Raw genomic sequence first — 22,365 nt, forward strand, 5'->3', positions numbered from 1 at the left:
GCAAAATAATTCATGGATTGTTCCAACGTTGCCATTTATTACCAGGTTCTGGAATTCACACAATGCACAATACCAAATGGAGAATATTAAAAGCATCTAATTTCTTGTTCCTAACTTTGATTTTATCTGCTGTGAAAAGCCATACGTATCCAATGAATCTCAAAGGATAACTGTTCAAAGTCCTTTTAAAAGTTGCAAATTAAATTCACAGCGATTCTTTTAAATGTTAAATATCTTAGAAAATATTCTCCAAGGAATGGTTCTGCGTGCAAACGCGTTGACCTCAAAATGCGACAGTGAATAAAATTAGGGCTGCAGATTAAAATAGCTGTGGGAATGTTTCTGGGTATCGGAGTAAAATACGGGCTGAAATAGGAATCGGCAGTCAAGTCAAAGCCCTGCAAAACAAACTTAATGCAGAAAATGCAGCAAAATAAAGGAAAATAAGCAGAGAGGCAAGTGAGAAAAAGGTAAAGGTTTGTGCTGTTGTCAACTAGAAACATTTGGATTGGCCTCCCATATTTTTCAGCTAACCGTCTTGGAAATTTAAGATTAAAGTACCATTTCTTCTTTTTTTTTGGCCAGTATCCGTTCTGCTTAAAACGCCATTTCAAATAATAATTTAACATTGATGCGGACGAAACAAACTGGAAAAAAAGATGAAGTCAGTACAATCCCACAGACACTTCTGGGCGAGGCATTGGATGTTAACTTATTGACTTGCAATTATGCGCCTCAGATCCATCATTAGGGAGTAACCAGTCATTCCACACGCAGACCCACGAGTGTAGCAAGCCATAATTTAACCACCTATCTACAGTGAGTTTAGACAGATTGGGAAGTAATCTCACCCGAGCACAAACACACCCCCTTCTGGTTATATCACTGATGTGGCTGTGTCAAATTGTACTTGTTTCCATGCAGAGGACCATTCCTTAATGAATGCTTTATTTAAGACACGACGTGTTATTTGTTAAAAAAAACAGCACAAGCGCATCAACTTCCTTACTATGGGAATGGAGTGTTGTTCAGTTTATTGTTTGCTCTCACCTCCAGCAGCCAAAATCCAGACAGGTCTCAGCCCACCGGGAGTCTTGCCAAATATTAGGGAAATATTCATTGGACCATGCCTTTTGTACTGAAGCAAGCAATGTAATGTTATACACAAGCAGCTGGCAACTTCTGTTAAGCGGATTATAGGTTAGAAATGGCAATCAAAACTGAAACAAATGTAGTATAGCTGGTTCATTCACTATTGTCGAATTTGAAATCTGCAAAATAAAGAGAGAAAAAAAATCTATAGACCCAATGTTAAGGCTTTCTGCATTCTCCTTTCATTTGCCAATAGAAACCAAATCCATTCAGCAGCAAGATAATCCCAGAACGTGGCTTGCTCTGCTTCTGCTCATTCCAAGTATATATTGACCGATCCAAAGTTTTAGTTAATTTTTTTTGTTAAACACAGTAGCAGATGAATCTTAAGTTTGTTGCGTTTGAGATTGTTCCTTAGACTGAAAACATATTCTTTGTTGTAGATCCGCTTTTGCTAGAAGTATCATCGTGTGATTGGTACCCAATAACGATTTTCAAAGTCAGTCCTAAGCGTTCTTTATACAATTGCCTGTAAAATGTAAACACAAAACAGAAATTAATATGAAGTGAAAATCAAAAGTACTGCTGATAGATAAATGAACAAGAAATTATAAAAAGATAGACACAAAAAGCTGGAGTAACTCAGCGGGTCAGACAGCATCTCTGGAGAAAAGGAATAGGTGACCTTTCGGGTGGAGATCCTTCTTCAGACCCGAAACATCATCTATTCCTTTTCTCCAGAGATGCTGTCTGACCCCCTGAGTTACTCCAGCTTTTTGTGTCTAACTTTGGTTTAATAATCTGCAGTTAATTTCCTACACAGAAATTGTAAGAGCTAAATCAACAAACAACTTGAGGGCATGAGCTACAGGGAGAGGTTGGGCAGGTTAGTGCTTTATTCCTTGGAGCACAGGAGGACGAGGAGTGATCTTAATAAAGGTATATAAAATCAGGAGGGGACTAAATAGGGTGAATGCACATGTACACAAATGAAGATCCAAAAGGCGTAGGTTTAAGTTGAGAGGAGAAAGATTTATTGATATTGGTTTATTATTGTCAGGTGTACAAAGACACTGTGACAATAATAATAGGCAGTGCAGCGTAGGTTCACGAGGTTAATGCCTGGGATGGAGGGACTGTCATATGAGGAAAGATAGGAAAGACTAGGCTTGTATTCACTGGAGTTTAGAAGGATGAGAGGGGATCTTATAGAGACGTATAGAATTATAAAAGAACAAACGTTTTGACCCAGAGAGTTGTAAATTTGTGGAATACTCTTCCACAGAAGGCAGTGGAGGCAAATTCACTGGATGAATTTAAAAGAGAGTTAGATAGAGCTCTAGGGGATCGTGGAATCAAGGGATATGTGGAGAAGGCAGGCACAGATTACCGATTGTGGATGATCAGCCATGATCACAATAAATGGCGGTGCTGGCTCGAAGGGCCAAATGGCCTCCTCGTGCACCTATTTTCTATGTTTCTAAAAGCTTTTGGTCGTGTGCTATTCAATTGAAACAGATTTACAAGTGCAACCTAGACAATGAACAAGAAATTATAAGAGTTAAATCAGTGAAAGGCTAATTTCTGATGATGTGTTCCATCAGTATTCAGATGATTCTGGGCAAGCCCTGCCTTTGTTCTCTACCTGAATTGCATGGATTCTTGCAGTTTTATAATGGTACAGTAATATTTGTCTTCCACCCTGCAACAACTACTGAAGGAATGGGAGGTCATTTAGCCTCTCTCGCCTGCACTAGCATTCAGTAATAACACCAATCTGCTGGCAGCCGATCGAACAGCATTTGCAAAGGGAAAGGTATTGTCAACCCTCTGGGTGGAAACCTTTCATCAAGTCGATGAGTGGATTTTGGGCAAGAACTTCACAGTAAATAATAAGGCCATGAGGAATGTGGTAGAGCAGAGGGATCTAGGACTACTAGTACATAGTTCCTTGAAAGTGGCGTCACAGGTAGATAGCGTGGTGAAGGCGGCTTTTGGCACATTGGCCTTCATCAGTCTGGGAATGGAGTATCGAAGTTGGGATGTTATGTTAGGGCTAGGGTTACAGTCGCAAAAGGCTGGGCAACGCCGCACTTGGGAATATTGAGTTCGGTTTTGGTCACCCTGCTATAGGCAATTTCAAGTTAAACTGGAAAGAGTGCAGGGTAGATTTATGTGGATGTTGACAGGGCACGAGGGAGAGGTTGGGCAGGTTAGTACTTTATTCCTTGGAGCACAGGTTCATACCGAAGATGGACACAAATTGCTGAAGTAACTCAGCGGGTTATGCAGCATCTCTGGAAAAAAAGGATGGGTGACGTTTCAGGTCTGAATCTTTCTTCAGACTGACACTAAACCACAGATTGATACAGAACAGTTCACCAGATTTGAACATTTAAGATCGTGACACTGGTACTTACCCTATAGAAACGACTGCTTCTCTGTTTTGGCAGTTTCCTGTCCAGATTGCTATTTTATCACCTTTAGGCCTGACGTTTACAACAGCTCCACAAACCTCGTCACTACTTTCATCAAAGGACTCGCCAATCAGACACAAAAGCTGGCACACGGAACAGGAGAAAAGTTACACACAATACAGAATCAAGATTTATCTAATAAGTCCCCAAAAAAAGCCACAAACTTACCACGGACATACATACAGGCCACAAGCAATGCAGCCTTGAATTTTTTTTGCTGCCAATTGTGCAAACGGTTACCAATGGAATATCATGGGCAAGTAAGGAATAAATATGATCCCAAATGCACACAACACCGTTGAGATCACAGGTCAAAAATATCTTTCATTCTGCGGTTGGTATCTGGAGTCTAGTCTTGTACCTTGAAAAGATGGTAAGCCCCAAGCAATATGTTAATCCCCTCATCACCCTATCGAATTAAATTGCTCTCTTCCGACAGTGTGGTGGCACACCCAACATTCCAGTTGTGGCCTAACTAGATTTTATAAAGTTATACCAAGACCACCCTGTTCTTATCTTTCTGTGGTAATGTTCCTACCGCATTACTTGCCTTGCCCAGCTAATGTGGCAAGCATCCAATATACTGGATATATATTCCCCAACACCTGCAGGGAATTTTGGTCTTGAGCACCTGTTCTTCAATATTCTTAGGGGCCATACCATTCATGGTACATGTCTGAAGAAGGGTCTCGACACGAAACATCACCCATTCCTTCTCTCCAGAGATGCTGCCTGACCCGCTGAATTACTCCAGCATTGTGTCTATCTTCGGTTTAAATCAGCATCTGCAGTTCCTTCCTACTCATGATACAAGTCCCACTCTTATTGGAACTGTAAAAATGTCATAAAGTCAAAATAGGAGCAGAATTAGGCCATTCGGCCGATCAAGTCTACTCAGCCATTCAATCATGGCTGATCTATCTCTCCCTCCTAACCCCATTCTCCTGCCTTCTCCCCCTAACCCCTGATACCCGTACAACTTCCCTTATCAGGATCAATTTATCTTTCATTGCCCTCCCAGTTTACCAGCTGATTAATATCGTTATGCTGCCCGAGTCAACCCTCCTAGCAAGACCACCACCAAATATCAACTGTAGGCTTACTAACCATACCTCCTCAATATTCTTGCTATTGAGGGCGTGCAGCGTAGGTTTACTAGGTTAATTCCCGGAATGGCGGGACTGTCATATGTTGAAAGACTGGAGCGACTAGGTTTGTATACACTGGAATTTAGAAGGATGAGAGAGGATCTTATCGAAACGTATAAGATTATTAAGGGGTTGGACACGTTAGAGCCAGGAAACATGTTCCCAATGTTGGGGGAGTCCAGAACAAGGGGCCACAGTTTAAGAATAAGGGGTAGGCCATTTAGAACGGAGATGAGGAAAAACTTTTTCAGTCAGAGTTGTGAATCTGTGGAATTCTCTGCCTCAGAAGGCAGTGGAGGCCAATTCTCTGAATGCATTCAAGAGAGCTAGATAGAGCTCTTAAGGATAGTGGAGTCAGGGGGTATGGGGAGAAGGCAGGAACGGGGTACTGATTGAGAATGATCAGCCATGATCACATTGAATGGCGGTGCTGGCTCGAAGGGCCATATGGCCTACTCCTGCACCTATTGTCTATTGCCTACATCCACAGGTGTCAGCAGTGATCCCTGTGATCCGCTGCTTGAGGCAGGCTCCCAAGAGAAAAGCAACCCTCCACTATCACTTTCCCCGATGACAAGCCAACGTGCCTTTTTGATCAAAAGGTTTCCATCCTTTTGGACCAGCACCTCCCTCTAAGGCTTTCTGGAAACCACATCAACTGCAATGCCTTCAAAGTTACCTCTTCAAAACACCCAATTAAAATAGTCAGACAGGATCTTTAACCAACAAATCCCCACTACAGGTAGTTCTGCTATAATGTGATAGTGGTCCTAACAAACCTCCTGTTATAGAAAATAGTGTTAGTGAAATAATTGTGTCAATGGGCAAAAGGAGGTTAGATACTAGAGAATTTCAGACTCACAATAACAATGCTATTTTCCCTCCCAGAAGATTTAGAAAAATAAAATATGTTTTTAATAGCTTTAAGTTTATTTTTGTGGCTGCAAGCTAAAAATACCAGAGGCTGTATGTTGCATTGTATAATCTAGCTTATGTGGCTGCTAATGGGCCACATTTTCTGTAGTGATCATATTGCTCTTAATACATTTATAAAATGCCTTGGGATTTCTCTTAATCTTATTTGCCCGTGATATTTCATGATCCACTTTGCCCTCCTAATTTCTTTTTAAAGCATCCCTCTTGCATTCTCTGTATTCCAGAAGGGCCTCTCAATTTTCAATGCACTACACCAACCACACAAATCCCTTCTTTAGAAAATCCAAATCCTTAACATATGTCAACTTCCAGAGTTTGCTGTCCCTGTCCTTCACCCTTATAGGAACAGATCAGCACTGAACCCCATTTCATTTTTAAAAGACTCTCACTTCCCAAATGTAGATATTGGGCGGCATGGTGACGCCGCTGTAGAGTTGCTGCCTTACAGCACCAGAGACCCGGGTTCTATCCTGGCTATGGGTGCGGTCTGTATGGCCTTTGCACGTTCTCCCGTGACCTGCGTGGGTTTTCTCCGGGAGCTCCGGTTTCTTCCCACACTCCAAAGACGTGTGGGAAGAAACACGTCTTCTTCCCCGATGACAAGCCAACGTCATCTTGTCGTAGGGGAAGACAAGGTTTGAAAGGTTAATTGGCTTGATAAAATTGTAAATTGTCTCCAGCGTGCGTGGGATAGCGTTAGTGTGTGGCAATCACTGGTCAGTGCAGACTCAGTGGGCTGAAGGGCCTGTTAGAGCACTGTATCTCTAAACTAAACTGAACCTGCAAGTGGCTGCTTCCAGTCTATGTATGCCAAGTCCTGTCTACTGACATTTGATTAAATTTCAGGTGAAATCTGCAACATCTTTAGCCATGGACGAGGTATCGGAAGACTGGATGGTGGCTAATGTTGTGCCCTTTAAAAAGGGCTGTAAAGACAAGCCAGGGAACCACAGGTCGGTGACCCCAGTTGTAGTAATATTGGTGGTGGAGATTCCAAAAGATAGTTTGTATTTGGAAAGACAAGGTCTGATTAAGGATATTAAGCAGGGTTTTGGTGCGAGGGTGATAGTATCTCAGGGGTGTGATTTGAGTTAATTTTTGAAGAGATGAAGGATTGACAAGGGTAGGGTTGTGGATATTGTCTGCATGGACTTAAGCAAGGCCTTATACAAGGGCCCACATGATAGCCTGGTCCAGAAGGTTAGATCACATGGCATCCAGGGTGAGCTAACAAATTGGGACATAAAATTAGTTTAGTAATAGACGTTGAGAGGCGACAGGGGAGTTTGTTTCTCAGATTGGAGGTCTGTGACCAGGGGTGTGTTGCAGAGTTCGGTGCTAAGTACACTGCTGTTCGCCATCTATATGAACAATTTGGTTGAGAATGCAGTTGGCATAGTTAGCAAGTTTATGGACGAGTGGTATAGTGGATGGCGAAGGTTGTTATCCAAGATTACAATAGCACCTTGATCAATTGGGAAAGTGGTGGCATGGATTAGAAGATGGCCACACAGGAGAATAAGTAACAGGGGGAATGGGACGTTGGATACTCAGCTACGAATCAGTGTCCATTAAATTTTTGGAAAGGACTGGTCACAATGATGATCTGAATATTGGGGGGGGGGGGGGGGGAAGAGAAGGACTCGGGGACATGGCGTAAGATGAAGAGAATTTTCTGCCAGAGCTGTGGATGCCAATTCATTTAAATATATTTAAGGAAGAGTTTAGTTTTTGGGAAATTATTTGGAATTTAAATTAAATTTGGAAGTTATGAGCTTAGTGGAAGATAGTGCCGAGGCTAATAATCAGATCCACTGACCTTATCGAATGATGCAGCATATTCAAGAGCCTACATTTGCTTTGAATTCTTGTTTCTAAGATACCCAGAGCAGGAATCATGTGGAACCTGTAGAAGGACGGTCTGATGGCAATATTGGGATAGGTTTTAGGAAAAACTTACAAGGATGTACAATATGCCAACGGGATGAAATGGAAAGTGTGCAAGGGAAAGCTCAGATCAAGCGCAGGTCAGTGAAAGGCAAATGGCCAGTTCCTCTGCTGCGACAGTCCATCCCAACAGAAAACTGCCAGATTTTTTTTAAAGAACCAAGACAGATAGGCTAATCAGTCGTCACTCCACACTGTGGCAATGTTCAGAACCTGGGATCCCAAGTGTATTAACTACCATGACAATCAACGCATGATATAGGTGAAATGCAGTTACTGTTTCGAGCCAGTATCGGTCCAAATCATTGTGCCTCTGTTGCTTGTTCAGCGTCATTAGCCATCTTCCACCTTTTTTATTCTTGTCATCTTCCCACATTGGCTTAATACCGTCCTGTTAAATAAATAGTGCATCAGATTCATCCAACATATTGCGCGTCTTTATCTTGAAAGAAACTTTCTGAATGATATTATCCCCATTTTCTCAGGCCCACTGTCTGCTCTGCCGTTCAATCACGGCTGACCCATTTTTCCCCTTTCAATCCCATTCTCCCAGTAACCTTTGATGCCCTTGCTAATCAAGAATCCATCTCCCTCCATTTAAAAAATGCCTAATCACCACTTCACTAACCCACACTGTTAACTTGCTCTACCTCCAACTTTTTAAGTGTTGTTCTTCCCCCACGTTTAAAACCTTATCTGAAGCCACAGATATTTGACCGGCTCAGTAACTGATCTCTTTTCAATTCAATTCAATTGAAGGAAGGCCAGCAGAATATTAGTGCCAATGAACTGAAACCCAATTCTCCCACACCCAAGTTTAAGCCTGCATTCAGCTTTCTGAACTCATTGAGCTTATGTCAATTTTCATACGACTCAGATTGTAATTAACAGATGAAAAATTAGTGCATCTAAATTTTTGCCTTACCTTAAACAAACAATAATCGCACCCAAACAGCAGTTTACTTGGTTGTTGTATATGATTATATAATCTGCAGAAAAGGAAACAATACTACATTTAGAGATACAGCGTAGAAACAGGCCCTTCGGCCCACCGAGTCCGTGCCAACCAACGAATACCCCATGCACTAACACTTTCCTACACATCAAGGACAATTTTACCAACAAACCTGTAGTCTGTGGAGTGTGGAAGAAAACCGGAGCACTCGGAGAAACCCTACGCAGTCACAGGGAGAACATACAAACTCTGTACACACAGCATCCGTAGTCAGGATCAAACGTATGATCAGATCACACCTAGACCTGTTAAAAAGGGGCACCAAAGGACCCAGACACAGTTGGGTCAACTAGGCTGGGCAAGTGGCTTGAAGTGTCATTGTGGAAGCATTGTGTTCACAGTGACCTTAATTCTATTAGTTTTTAAATAGTTATGGAGAAGATTGAACTGGTTCACAAATTAAAATCAATAAATTGCAGCAAGGCAAATTTAGAAGGTATTCAACAACAGCTTGCAAAGGTCTTTTTCCACAATCATTTAAAAACTATACAAGGGTCGGTAGGGGAAACATTTATCTCCCGCTGGCACTTCAGATACAGAATAAAATTTGCTCCCACTGAATTTGTGAGGGGGGGGGGGGGGGGGGGGGGGGGGAGGAAGAAAATAAAGTTGTTAAGCTAGAAAGGGTGCAGAAAAGATTTACAAGGATTTTGCCAGGACTTGAGGGACTGAGCTAAGGGGAGAGGTTGAGAAGGCTAGGACTTTATTCCTGGGAGCACAGGATGAGGGGGTGATCTTATAAAGGTGTATAAGATTATGAGAGGAATAGATAGGTTAAATGCACAGAGTCATTTGCCCAGAGTAGGAAATTAAGAACCAGAGGACATAGGTTTAAGGTGAGGAGGCAAAGATTAATAGGAAGCCAAGGGGCATCTTTAAAAAAAAACTGCACAAAGGGTGGTGGGTGTATGGAACAAGCTGTTGAAGGAGGTAGTTGAGGCAGGTACCACAATTTTTGAAAAACACATGGACAGGTACATGGATAGGACAGGTTTAGAGGGATGGGGTGGCAGGTGGGACTAATGCAGATGGGTGTGGGCAGGTTGGGCTGAAGGGCCTATTTCTATGCAGTATGACTAAAACTTTATCAACATGCATTCTTAAACATATGCGCAGATGCTTAGCTTCACATTAAGGAACATAATTTTGTTTTAAAAGAGGAACACAACCCTCGTGGCCACCTCCTCCCCCACGTGCCCCAAATGCAATATAATTGTAATATATAATTGTAAAATATAATTGACAGGGACTGGGCTCTCTCCCCTGTATGACACTTTATACCCAACACACACCTCACTGACTTCACACATTTGTATTCTCCCACTGCAACTTCAAGGTCAAGAACCGGTTACCCAAACAACAGTCATAAACCAAGTACTTACGCCCAAAAATCTTCCACTGTATCAAATTTAGCGATAAGTCGCAAGTTTTCTGTCCAACCTTTGGTCTTGTCATTTTTAAAATACCACAGTGCCCACCTATAGTAAAAATCAGAAGCAGTGAACTTGATATCGTGTGAACAAGACAGAACTTTGTGATCTCCTGAATTGGAAAAGATAGTTTAGTTTAGAGATACAGACCCTTCAGCCTACTGTGTTCGTGCCGACCAGCAATCCCCGCACACAAGCACTATCCTACATACTAGGGACAATTACAACCTTCACTGAAGCCCATTAACCTACAAACCTCTGCGTCTTTGGAGTGCGGGAGGAAACCGGAGCACCCAGGAAAACCCACACGGTCACGGGGGGAACGTACAAACTCAGTCCAGCCAGCACCCATAGTCGGCATCGAGCCCGGGTCTCTAGTGCTGTAAGGCAGCATCTCTATAGCTGAGCAAACCGTATCATCTTGCACCTAATGTTCTACTTTCACCCGTCAAGGGAGGCCTAAAGTATAATCTTGTGTCTAAATGCTGGCAACCCAGTGACACATTAGCACTCCTGTTTTGCTGGCTTCTAAAGATAGTGTTCAGAAATAAACTAGAATTTCAAGGACATGCGAGGGAGAAAACAGCTTTGCAAGCCTCATAGAGGTGGAGATCTGACCAGGCAGCGTTTTGATGTATTTAACCCATTAATGTTACCATATCAATCCTATTTATGAAAATAGCTTGCTATAGTTACAACATTCAACAGCAAGAAAAACTTTTTCCAAAAAAATTCAATTATGCCAATGCAATTGTACATATTATTTTATTAATTTGCAGAACAAATCATAATCTCCACCATTGCCAGATTGAGGCCACACACAACCTGGAGGAACACACCTCATATTCCGCTTGGGTAGCTTTCAACCCAACGGTATGAACATTGAATTGTCCAATTTTCGGTAGCTGCATAATCTTCACCCCTCCTTCCCCCATATACCTCCCCCTTACCCTTGGACACTCCCCCCCCTACATCAAAAATCTTCTAACCCCCCTCTCTAACTCCAGGTCCCTCAGATCGGCCGACTTGGGGCTATTCACTATCCCGCGGTCTAGGCTTAAACTCAGGGGTGACCGCGCTTTTGCGGTTGCAGCTCCTAGACTGTGGAACAGCATCCCTCTCCCGATCAGAACTGCCCCCTCCATCGACTCCTTTAAGTCCAGGCTCAAAACATATTTCTACTCCCTCGCGTTTGAGGCTCATTGAGGAGGCGCTGTGAACTGTTTGCGTGCTACTGTATGTTTTCATTTTTTTCTATTGGAACCTAATCAAATGTACAGCACTTTGGTCAACGTGGGTTGTTTTTAAATGTGCTATACAAATAAAATTGACTTGACTTGACTTGACTACCCACCACACTCCCCTGTGCATACCTGGACTCGCACATATTTCTCCCCTCCCCTTCCACCTACATTCCTTCTTCCAGCTTCACAATTCTTCAATCTTTTTGTCTTACACCTTCTGTATTGTTATCTCGGGCCCTTGTCCAGCCACCTGCCTATCACTTCACCCCTATCAGCCCATTACCTGCCGAGCTTTGTCCTGCCCCTTCTCTCTTCCAGCTTTCTTCTCCCCCCCCCCCCCCCCCCCCCCCCCCCCCCCGACTAGGTTAATTCCCTGAATGGCGGGACTATCATATGTTGAAAGACTGGAGCGACTAGGCTTGTATACACTGGAATTTAGAAGGATGAGAGGAGATCTTATCGAAACGTATAAGATTATTAAGGGGTTGGACATGTTAGAGGCAGGAAACATGTTCCCAATGTTGGGGGAGTCCAGAACAAGGGGCCACAGTTTAAAAATAAGGGGTAGGCCATTTAGAACTGAGATGTGGAAAAACTTTTTCAGTCAGAGTTGTGAATCTGTGGAATTCTCTGCCTCAGAAGGCAGTGGAGGCCAATTCTCTGAATGCATTCAAGAGAGAGCTGGATAGAGCTCTTAAGGATAGCGGAGTCATGGGGTATGGGGAGAAGGCAGGAACGGGGTATTGATTGAGAATGATCAGCCATGATCACATTGAATGACGGTGCTGGCTCGAAGGGCCGAATGGCCTCCTCCTGCACCTATTGTCTATTAAAGTCAAGGTCAACAACAGGCAACAAAAATTCCATCTGTCGCCACAGAACACCCTCCCTCTGCTGATTCGTGCCACCACACTAGCAATACTTGCAAGAAACATCACAAGCAGCAAGGGCACAGAATAGGTAGAGTACTTCATTCCACAAGAGGGGATTGGCAGTACTACCCCTTATCAAGATGCCAAATTAGGCCTGTAGACAAATAGAGAGCAAACAAATAGTGGAGATAAAGATTCTTAATCTCATTTGTGCAGGTGTATGTGCCGTACACGGACCTCCCCACAATAACACTGGTCAAAGAGTCTCCACTTGGGCTGTGCAGTGGCCGTAGTCCAGCTTCACACCAACGACACCACCACTAGGAGATGTGGCAGGACAATTCTGCCAAATGGGAAAGTCTGCAAGCTGGGCCGTCTGGATCGTCACTAGCATCTGTGATGTCTTGGTTCAATCATCCCCGTGATGACAATCAAGCCGGAATCCATCAGCAAATGCAGGTCATGGTGGATGCACACCAAGCATGCCTAGAAATAAGATGTCAACGTGGGACTCTGCACAGGACTACAGATTCGGAGCAGCGTTGTGGTGCAATGGTCAAGTTGCTGCCTCTCAGCGCCAGAGACCTGGGTTCGATCCTGACTACGGGTGCTATCTGTACGGAGTTTGTATGTTCTCCTCATGACCACCTGGGTTTTCCCTGGGTTTTCTGGTTTTCTCCCACACTCCAACGAGGTATAGGATTGTAGGTTAATTGGCGTTGGTAAAATTGTAAATTGTTCCGAATATGTAGGATAGTGCTAGGGATCGCTGGTTGGCGTGGTCTGAGTGGGCCAAAGGGCTTGTTTCCCTGCTATATCTCTGAAGTCTAAAAGTCTAACATCATACGTGTTAGACAAGCCAAACCTGCATGTCACAAGCCAAGTGATAGAAGCAGTTTCAAAACAAAATGGGTGGCATAATGGCCTTGCAGTTCCAGTGACCCATCGGCATGGTGTTTGTTCTGCTGGTTCTCCAGAGTGCTGCTACTGTCATTTGAGTGCTGCCTAGTCAGTTGTAGAAACAAGAAACTGCAGACACTGGTTTAAAAAATAGGACACAAAATGCTGGAATAACTCAGCGGCTCAGGCAGCATCTCTCGAGAACATGGATAGAAGATGTTTCAGATTGGGACCCTTCTTCAGACCGATTGTAAGGGGGAAAGAGATAAAAGAAAGCAGGGAGGGAGGACAGGATAAAATGTGCCGGGTAATGGATAAACAAAGGCAAGGGATGTTTTTGATAGGCAGATGGTTGGAACAGAAGCCAGAGATTAAAGCAGAAGGTGGGAAACAAAATGATTGAAGAGTTGCAAATTGTGAAACCAGATGAAGGAATGTAGGGGGAAGGGAAAAATAGGGGCAAATCCAGGTGGGGCACAGCTCCAAGGAATCTTGTTTAATCTTGACGTAGGATGCTGAGAATGTGAAAGTTGCTGTGATCGTATGGATTTTCCATTCAGTGGTCCTGTTGCCTCCCACTACCCTACCAAAAATGGGTGGGCTGGTCAATTAATGGGCTGCTGTAAATTGTCTCCAGCGTAAGTCAGTGCCAGGAGAATTGGAGAGGGGGAAATGTGAGAAAGAAAGCATGATTTATGGGGAGGCACGAGGGAAAAAAATGGGTTAATACAGATGGGTGTTTCATGGTTTGCATGGTTACAATGGGCCAAATGACCTGTTTCTTTGATGCATGAATCTATTATCTCACAACCGACAGATCAGGTCACAGGTCTGCAGCCTTGACGGAAGGAGCATCTCTAAGTAGATTCATAGTCATACAGCATGGAAACAGGCCCATCGGCCCAACTTGGTCCCATCTACACTAGTTCTTTCTGCCTGCGTTTGGCCCATATCCCTCTAAACCTGTCCTATCCGTGTACCTTTCTAAATATTTCTTAAACATTGCAATAGTACCTGCCTCAACTAGCTCCTCCGGCTGCTTGTTCCATACATCCATCACCCTTTGTGTAAAAAGGTATCCCTCAGATTCCTATTAAATCTTTCCTGAAGGGTCTCGACCCAAAGCGTCACCCATTCCTTCCCTCCTGAGATGCTGCCTGACCTGCTGAGTTACTCCAGCATTTTGTGATACCTTCGATTTGTACCAGCATCTGCAGATATTTTCCTATTAAATCTTTCCCCTCTCACCTGACACCTATGTCCTCTGGTTCTCAGGCAAGAGACTGCACGATTACCCGATCTATTCCTCTCACTATTTTGTACTGCAACTTAGGAACACAGGCGGAAGAATGCAAACCCATATTCAGCCTGAAGTTTCTTCCTCCGTCTCACAAAAAAGTCTTCACAATTTGATTGGCTTCACATCAAAAACCGGCTGAGATCATTATATAGAGCATAGATAATGGAACCAATTAAAACCGGTTCTGAGGAACTGTGTTCCAAAACAAATATAAACTCTAGCCAATACACCAACAAGTGGCCTCTACCCAAATGTGGAAAATAATTTAGATATGCTTAGAAATCGTTGACACATTGGTGATCATTTTCCAATGTTCTATAGATTCAGGGTCAGTTCTTGAGGATTGGAGGGTAGCTAATGTTATCCCACTTTCCAAGAAAGGAGCGAGAGAGAAAACAGGGAATTATAGACCAGTTAGCCTGACATCGGTGGTGGGGAAGATGCTGGAGTCAATTATTAAAGAAGTAATCACGGCGCATTTGGATAGCAGTAAAAGGATAAGTCCAAGTCACAATAGATTTATGAAGGGGAAATCCTGCTTGAATAATCTTCTGGATTTTTTTGAGGATGTGACAAGTAAGATGGATGAAGGAGAGCCAGTGGATGCAGTGTATCTGGACCTTCAGAAAGCCTTTGATAAGGTACCTCACAGGAGATTAGTGGGCAAAATTAGATCACATGGTATTGGGGGTGGGGTATTGGCAAGGATAGAGAATTGGTTGGCAGACAGGAAACAAAGAGTAGGAATAAACGTGTCCCTGTCAGAATTAAAAGTAACACTAGCAAATTTGTAGATGACACAAAGCTGGGTGGCAGTGTGAACTGCGAAGAGGATGCTAGTATGTTGCAGGGTGACTTGGACAGGTTGAGTGAGTGGGCAGATGCAGTATAATATAGAAAAATGTGCGGTTATCCACTTTGGCAGTAAGAGCAAGGAGGCAGATTATTATCTCAATGGTGTCAGATTAGGAAAAAGGGAAGTGCAACGAGACCTGGGTGCCCTTGTACATCAGTCACTGAAAGTAAACATGCAGGTACAGCAGACAGTGAAGAAAGCTAATGGCATGTTGGCCTTCATAATGAGAGGATTTGAATATAGGAGTAAAGAGGTCATTCTGCAGCTGTACAGGGCCCTGGTGAGATCTCATCCCGATTCTACCTCCTACCCAAAATACAAACTCATAGTTCCCCAGCCCCGCACGGCCCGATTCTACCTCCTACCCAAAATACGTGACATTAAACGCCTCAAATTCTCCACTCCCCTGAATAACTCGAACCTCTCCCCTCCTGAACGTGCAGCCCTCCACTCACTCCGCAACAACCCGGACTTAATCATCAAACCCGCTGACAAGGGAGGTGCTGTGGTAGTCTGGCGTGCTGACCTCTACCGGACCGAGGCCAGACGACAACTCTCAGACACCTCTTCCTACCTATCCCTGGACCACGACCCCACCGATAAACACCAGACCTTTATCATCAGCACCATCACAGACCTCACCATCTCCGGCGATCTACCCCCCAATGCCTCCAAACTCATAGTTCCCCAGCCCCGCACGGCCCGATTCTACCTCCTACCCAAAATATAAACATGCTCTCTCATCTGGAGTATTGTGTGCAGTTTTGGTCTCCTAATTTGAGGAAGGACATCCTTGCTATTGCAGCGTAGGTTCACGAGGTTAATCCCCGGGATGGCGGGACATTATTAAGAATAAGGGGTAGGCCATTTAGAACAGAGATGAGGAAAAACTTTTTTAGTCAGAGAGTTGTGAATCTGTGGAATTCTCTGCCTCAGAGGGCAGTGGAGGCCAATTCTCTGAATATTCAAGAGAGAGCTCGATAGAGCTCTTAAGGATAGCGGAGTCAGGGGGTATGGGGAGAAAGCAGGAACGGGGTACTAATTGAGAATGATCAGCCATGATCACATTGAATGGCGGTGCTGGCTCGAAGGGCCGAATGGCCTACTCCTGCACCTATTGTCTATTGACTGCCATATGAGGAAAGACTGGGCTTGTATTCACTGGAATTTAGGATGAGAGGGGATCTTATAGAAACGTATAAAATTATAAAAGGACTGAACAAGCTAGATGCAGGCAGCATCCCCAGACAACACAGATAGGTGAAGTTCCGGGTCAGGACCCTTCATCAGACTCAAGTCAAAACATCACCTATCCATGATCTCCAGAGATGCTGCCTGACCTGCCGAGTTACTCCAGCATTTTGTGCACTACTTTAACTATATTGGTTGAAGGACAGCAGGAATAATTCCACACTCCTCCACAACGTAATGAGATTTTGAGGAAGGTGAACCTCAGTGCAACGCGCAGCACGGGAATTTTGATGCATACTTTTACACTCTTGAAAAGGAACTTGAAGTTCTGTTGATGGAAATTCAAAATTCCTTTCAGCTGCTTGGTCTTTTTCCTACTTTCCAAAATGGCACTTAGCAACTCCTAGTTTTCCCACCCCGCTCCTCCCCCCCACCAGTTCTGCTTTGTTCATTTTATCTTGCTGTGCATAGACTGACCTGTTCTGTAGAGGATGTTTCAGATATTGATCTTGGGGTGCATTTTCTGAGCACCCATCTGCAGCTGCCGTTTCAGTTTCTACCACTTCAGTTATTTCTTGCTGCAAAATAAATACAACAGAGCATCAGGGAAAAGATCGTTTTACTGACTGCTTTGGACAGAACTTAGATGCAAGGTTTACAAATGCACAGATCCTAAACATGGTGTTCAGAGGACCCAACTGACCTCCCACCCACCTGAATCTCTCAGCTTCTGTCCCTTGTTGCATTGCAATAGGATTGCAGTATTAAGATTAAAACAGTGATAAGTTAAGCACATCTTTTCTTAAACACAAGCACCTGAACTAACAACAAGACACAGAATGAGATTGCATATCTCAAGGTTTGGGCAAAGGAAGAGTTTCAGGACCAGTTTAAACATGCAATTGTTTAAAGGTTAACAATGAAATTCCGGAGATAGAGAGCTGAAAGAACAAACGGCAACAGTAAAAGTGATGGGTGATATTTCTAAGGCTAGAATTGGAAGAAAACAGAGGGCTTGAGATTGTGTAGCATAGACAAGGATTATCAAGGCCATGCAGACTCAAGGCCAGACTCAAGGATAAGAAGCAAAAACTAAACTAAACTGCTTGATGAATTCAGCAGGTCTGCATCAGGGCTCCTGGTGCTGTCTTATCCGCCAAGTTCGTCCAGCAGGTTGATTTTTGCCTCAGTATCCAGCATCTGCAGCCTCTCGTGTCTTAATGATAAGAACTTTAAAACTGAGATATTGCTAGACCGGGTGACAATGCATGTCAAGCATAAAAGTCCAGACAACAGGATTCAGAATACAAATTTAAATTGATTGCATGTGAAAGGAGACCTGGAGAGTCATCAAACCATGAAAATGGCCAACCATGAAACACCTATTTATAAAAATCATACATCACTCCCGAAAGGACACAAAGTACGTGAGTAACTCAGCAGGATGGGCAGCATCTCTGGAAAACAAGGACAGGTGATGTTTCTTCAAAGACCCTTGTTCTCCAGGGATGCTGCCTGACCTGCTGAGTTACTCCAGAAGATGTAGTCACAAAAAGCTGGAGTAACTCAGCAGGCCAGACCGCATCTCTGGAGAAAAGAAATAGGTGACATTTCTTCAAAGTTACTCCAGCACTTTGTGTCTTTTTGTGTACTATCTAGCATCTGCAGTTCCGCATTTCTACACTAATCCCATTTTATTCTTGTTACATTCCCATCAACACTTTCCCCATGATTCTACTATTCACCCCTGTACTAGGGGCAATTTAGTGGCAACTCAAACTATCATTTCACACTCCTTTATCTCTTTGGAAATGTGGGACGTTACCAGAACACCCAGTGAAAACCTATGCAGTCATAGAAAAAGATGTGCAAACTCCACAACAGGTCGGGATCAAATCCGGGTCACTGGAGCTGCAGGAAGGCAGCTCCACCAGTTGTACCACCATGCACAACAGCTAGCATCGTACAACACAGAAACATGCATTTTGGTCCACCAGGTACACACTGATCTTATGCCCATCCACGTGTGTACTCCAAGTTGATATACAACAGACAAGGCTGACTATTTTAATGGCAAACAGGCTGAAGGCAGAAGAGATAGGTAGAAGCTGGCGACAAAAGCGACATACATTTGAAGCTCTGCTTGAAACAAAATATTGAAAGCTAATGTGGATGATATTTAACCTACATATTTGTGCTGATTCTTAAAAGGGGCAGTTTTACTTTGACACACATCCTGAATTTTGCTAGTCAGCCCACAATCCTCAAATGGTTATCTGCCTTCCTTTAAATTTTATGGAATCAGTTCTACCCCTATCGACTGGCACAGTCATAGTCTTACAGCATGGAAACAGGCCCTTCAGCCCTACGTGCCCACACCGGCCAACATGTCCTATCTACACTTGTCCCACCTGCCTGGGTTTGGCCCATATGTCTCTAAACCTGTCCTGTCCAAGAACTGTTCCAATAACTCAAGACTTCACTCCGCCTCTTGTAAATCTTTTGTTAATCATTTCAATCTATGACTTCCAGTTTCTGTTTCCAGACACTGGAAATGAAAACAAAGTATCACAATTTACATAGCAAAAAAAAAGAGAAGTCTTAACTTAAAATTAACACCAGAAAACACTGGAAATGCTCAACAAGTCAAGCCACAGCTTAGGAAGAGAAACAGCTTTCTGAAGACCCTCCTGACACAAATCCTAACCTGCTGAACAATTCCAGCATTCCCCGTTTTATTTTATATTCCCAGCATTGCAGTTTTTTTTTAACAATCCGAATTCTTTCAGCTTCATAAAATGCAGACCCCCCTCTAACAACATATTGGAAAACCTCCACTCGAGCTGTTCTAAGACTTTGACAAAAAAAAATTCAGTGTCATGCACAAAATTTTTAAAGCAGAAGGTGTGGGTTTAAGGTGAGAGAATAAATATTTAATAGGAACCTGAGGGACTACTTTTTGGTACATCTGGAAGCTGCCAGATGAAATAGTTGAGGCAGAGATAACAACACTTAAAAGACATTTGAACACATACACGAGTAGGAATTCGAGCCAGAACAATATAGGTCAGGCACGGGCAAATATGACTGGCATTTATGGACATCTTGGCTGGCACAGACTAGTTGGGCTGAAGTGTTTTCATGCTTTACAACTCCATAACCGTACAATTTGTTAAGTTCTTCACCTCCCAGAAACGCTTCCATCCTCTTTAATCAGAGGGTGGTGAATCTGTGGAATTCTTTGCCACAGAATGCTGTGGAGGCCAAGTCAATGGATATTTTTAAAGCAGATTCTTGATTAATACAGATGTCAGGGATTGTGGGGAGAAGACAGGAGACTGGTTTTAGGAGGGAGAGATAGATCAGCCATGATTGAATGGCGGAGTAGACTTGATGGGCTGAATGTACTAATTCTGTTCCTACCACTTATGACCTTCGGCCAACCACAAACCCTGCTCCTCCCACCACTATCTCACATACAATCTGCTGCACCCCCCCCCCCCCTCACCCCACTCTCCTTGCAGTCCACCACCAGTCAGCGCAGAGTTCCTTCTACACCCCCACCGAACCACAATCCCACCTTTTTTCACAACCCCACACCTCGACCAATCTACCGGTTCCCTCCTACTGCTGCAATATCCACCTTCCTACACCTACTCCTGGCCAAAAATTCTGTTACATACAGAATCATCATCCCTTACCCTCTGCTGGCCTGAAATTCCCTTGCACAACACATTCCTTCCCTACAAAACAAATACCTCCTTTCAAAATAACTGCACCATATCCCACATCCACCATATCTGTTCCACCACTTCCACACACCTGACACCGACTGCACTCTTCATTCATTTGCACACCCATCCTCCACCTCATCATTCCCACACCCAGACTTGTACTCGCATTGGCACTTCCCATCCACAATTCCCCACCCCCACCCTTCAAAGAACCACCTCACACACCCTCCCCTGCCTTCAACATCCAGTACCTAACGCCTGCCATCTGGCACCCACTCCATCGCCTGTGCCCACTCACCTGCCATCGCATGCCCACTCCCCCACTCTCTGCATTACAGGCCCAAGCCCACTCTCCCATCATCCCTTGCCAACTCCCCCCCCCCCAAAAAAAAACTCCCCCCACACCTCACCCCCTTGGTCAACTCAAGAAACCCGCTCCCCACTCCAATGAGAGTCCAACACCTCCTCCACCGTCCATCCCCCCTACCTCTCATCCCTGATCTACCCCGTCCCCTGACATGGCCTCTGCCTTTTTACCACCACACCTCACCGCTGGACTAGAATGTTTCCCTCTCCGGAAAGCATAACAGCCCTAGGCCTCACGGGGCCTTCTTCCACCCAAGAAATATTGCCCCACGCACTAAGTGGCCTGAATTGTAAGGTAAGAATCAACCTCCCCCCCCCCCCCCTTCATCTGGAGAGAGGGAGGGGGAGAGGGAAGGGAGGGAAGAGGGGGGAGGGAAGAGGGGGGAGGGAAGAGGGGGGGAGGGAAGAGGGGGGGGAGGGAGGGGGAGGGGGAAGGGCAGGGGAGGGGGAAGGGCAGAGGCGGGCGGGGGGGGGGACGGGGATGTTGATTCTTACATTACTATACATACATATATATATATACATACACATATACAGACACACACACATATAAACTCCTCTCCCATCCCTCTCTGCTTCCCTGCACGCCATGCCGGTTCCCCGAGTCCATCTCCTGTCACACTTGGCCACTTCCCCACGACGCACACGTGTGAAACCGGCCACACGATTGAAGTGGACCGATAGTAAAACAAGAGAAACAACGAGCGAGCCGGCGGCTGTGCCATGCCGTGCCGCTCTGTGGGTGTGGGTGTGTGTGTGTGTGTATGTCTCCCCCACAACTCCGCCCCACTCCTGCTCTCACCGGCTCCGCGGCCGCTACCGGCTCCGCCGTCGCCATCTTGGTGTCTCCGCAACCCCTCCCTCTGCGCACTCTCCCCCCGCGCGCGCTCAGCGGCCAATCGGCGCGCGGCCCGGTCACGTGTCCGGCCGCCCGTTGGATTTGAAACGGCGCCCGCCCGTCTCTCCATTGGCCGCAAGGGCCGTCAATCACGCGGACCCACGGGGGGGGGGGCGGGACATCCGATTCCTTCCTCTCTCCCCCCACCGGCTGCCCACGTGGTCTCACGGACCCCCCCCCCCCCCTCTCGGTGTAATAAGTGATAGGAGACAGGAGCAGACGTAGACCATTGGGCCCATCGAGTCTACTTCGCCAGTCAATCATGGCTGATCTATCTCTCCCTCCTAACCCCATTCACCTGTAACCCCTAACACTCATACCAATCAAGATTCTATCTATCTCTACCTTAAAAACATCCATTGACTTGGCCTCCATAGTCAAGAGTCAAGAATGTTTTATTGTCATGTGTCCCAGATAGGACAATGAAGTTCCTACTTGCAGCCTTCTGTGGTAAAGAATTCCACAGATTCACCACCCTCTGACTAAAGAAATTCCTCCTCATCTCCTTCCGAAAGGAACGTCCTTTTATTCTGAGGCTGTCTTCTAGTCCTAGACTTCAACGTTTGATTCATCTCAACTGTGAAGGAGGAACCACAGTAATTCTGGATAAAGTCAGATTAACGATAGTGCAAAGGTCTCCGATGAGGTAGATGGGAGGTCAGGACTGCGCTCTAGCTGGTGAGGGGACCTTTTAGTTGCCAGATAACACCTGGGATATAACTGTCCCTCCATCTGGATGTACGTGTTTTCAAACTTCTGTACCTCTTGCCTGATGGGAAAGGGGAGAAGATGGAAGTACCAGGGTGAGACCGGTCTTTGATTACACTGGTGGCCTTGCCGAGGCAGCGTGAAGTATAGACGGAATCCATGGAAGAGAGGTTAGTTTAGAAACATAGAAAATAGGTGCAGGAGTAGGCCATTCGGCCCTTCGAGCCTGCACCGCCATTCAATATGATCAT

At 44.8% G+C, this 22,365-nt stretch overlaps 1 protein-coding gene across 1 annotated transcript; it reads right to left on the bottom strand.

Annotated features, from left to right (window-relative positions):
- Positions 1–21,381, bottom strand: eif4e1c (eukaryotic translation initiation factor 4E family member 1c). Its single transcript, XM_078413127.1, has 7 exons — positions 21,311–21,381; positions 16,886–16,986; positions 9,998–10,093; positions 8,526–8,589; positions 7,878–7,991; positions 3,513–3,652; positions 1–1,621 (listed from the first exon to the last, which is right to left on the bottom strand). The coding sequence occupies exons 1-7, from the start codon at positions 21,344–21,346 to the stop codon at positions 1,507–1,509; spliced, it is 666 nt and encodes a 221-aa protein (XP_078269253.1). The 5' UTR covers positions 21,347–21,381; the 3' UTR covers positions 1–1,506.
- Positions 21,382–22,365: the final 984 nt, after the last annotated feature.

Source organism: Rhinoraja longicauda, chromosome 16 (genome assembly GCF_053455715.1).
Source record: "Rhinoraja longicauda isolate Sanriku21f chromosome 16, sRhiLon1.1, whole genome shotgun sequence".
NCBI classification, from domain to species: Eukaryota; Metazoa; Chordata; class Chondrichthyes; order Rajiformes; family Arhynchobatidae; genus Rhinoraja; species Rhinoraja longicauda.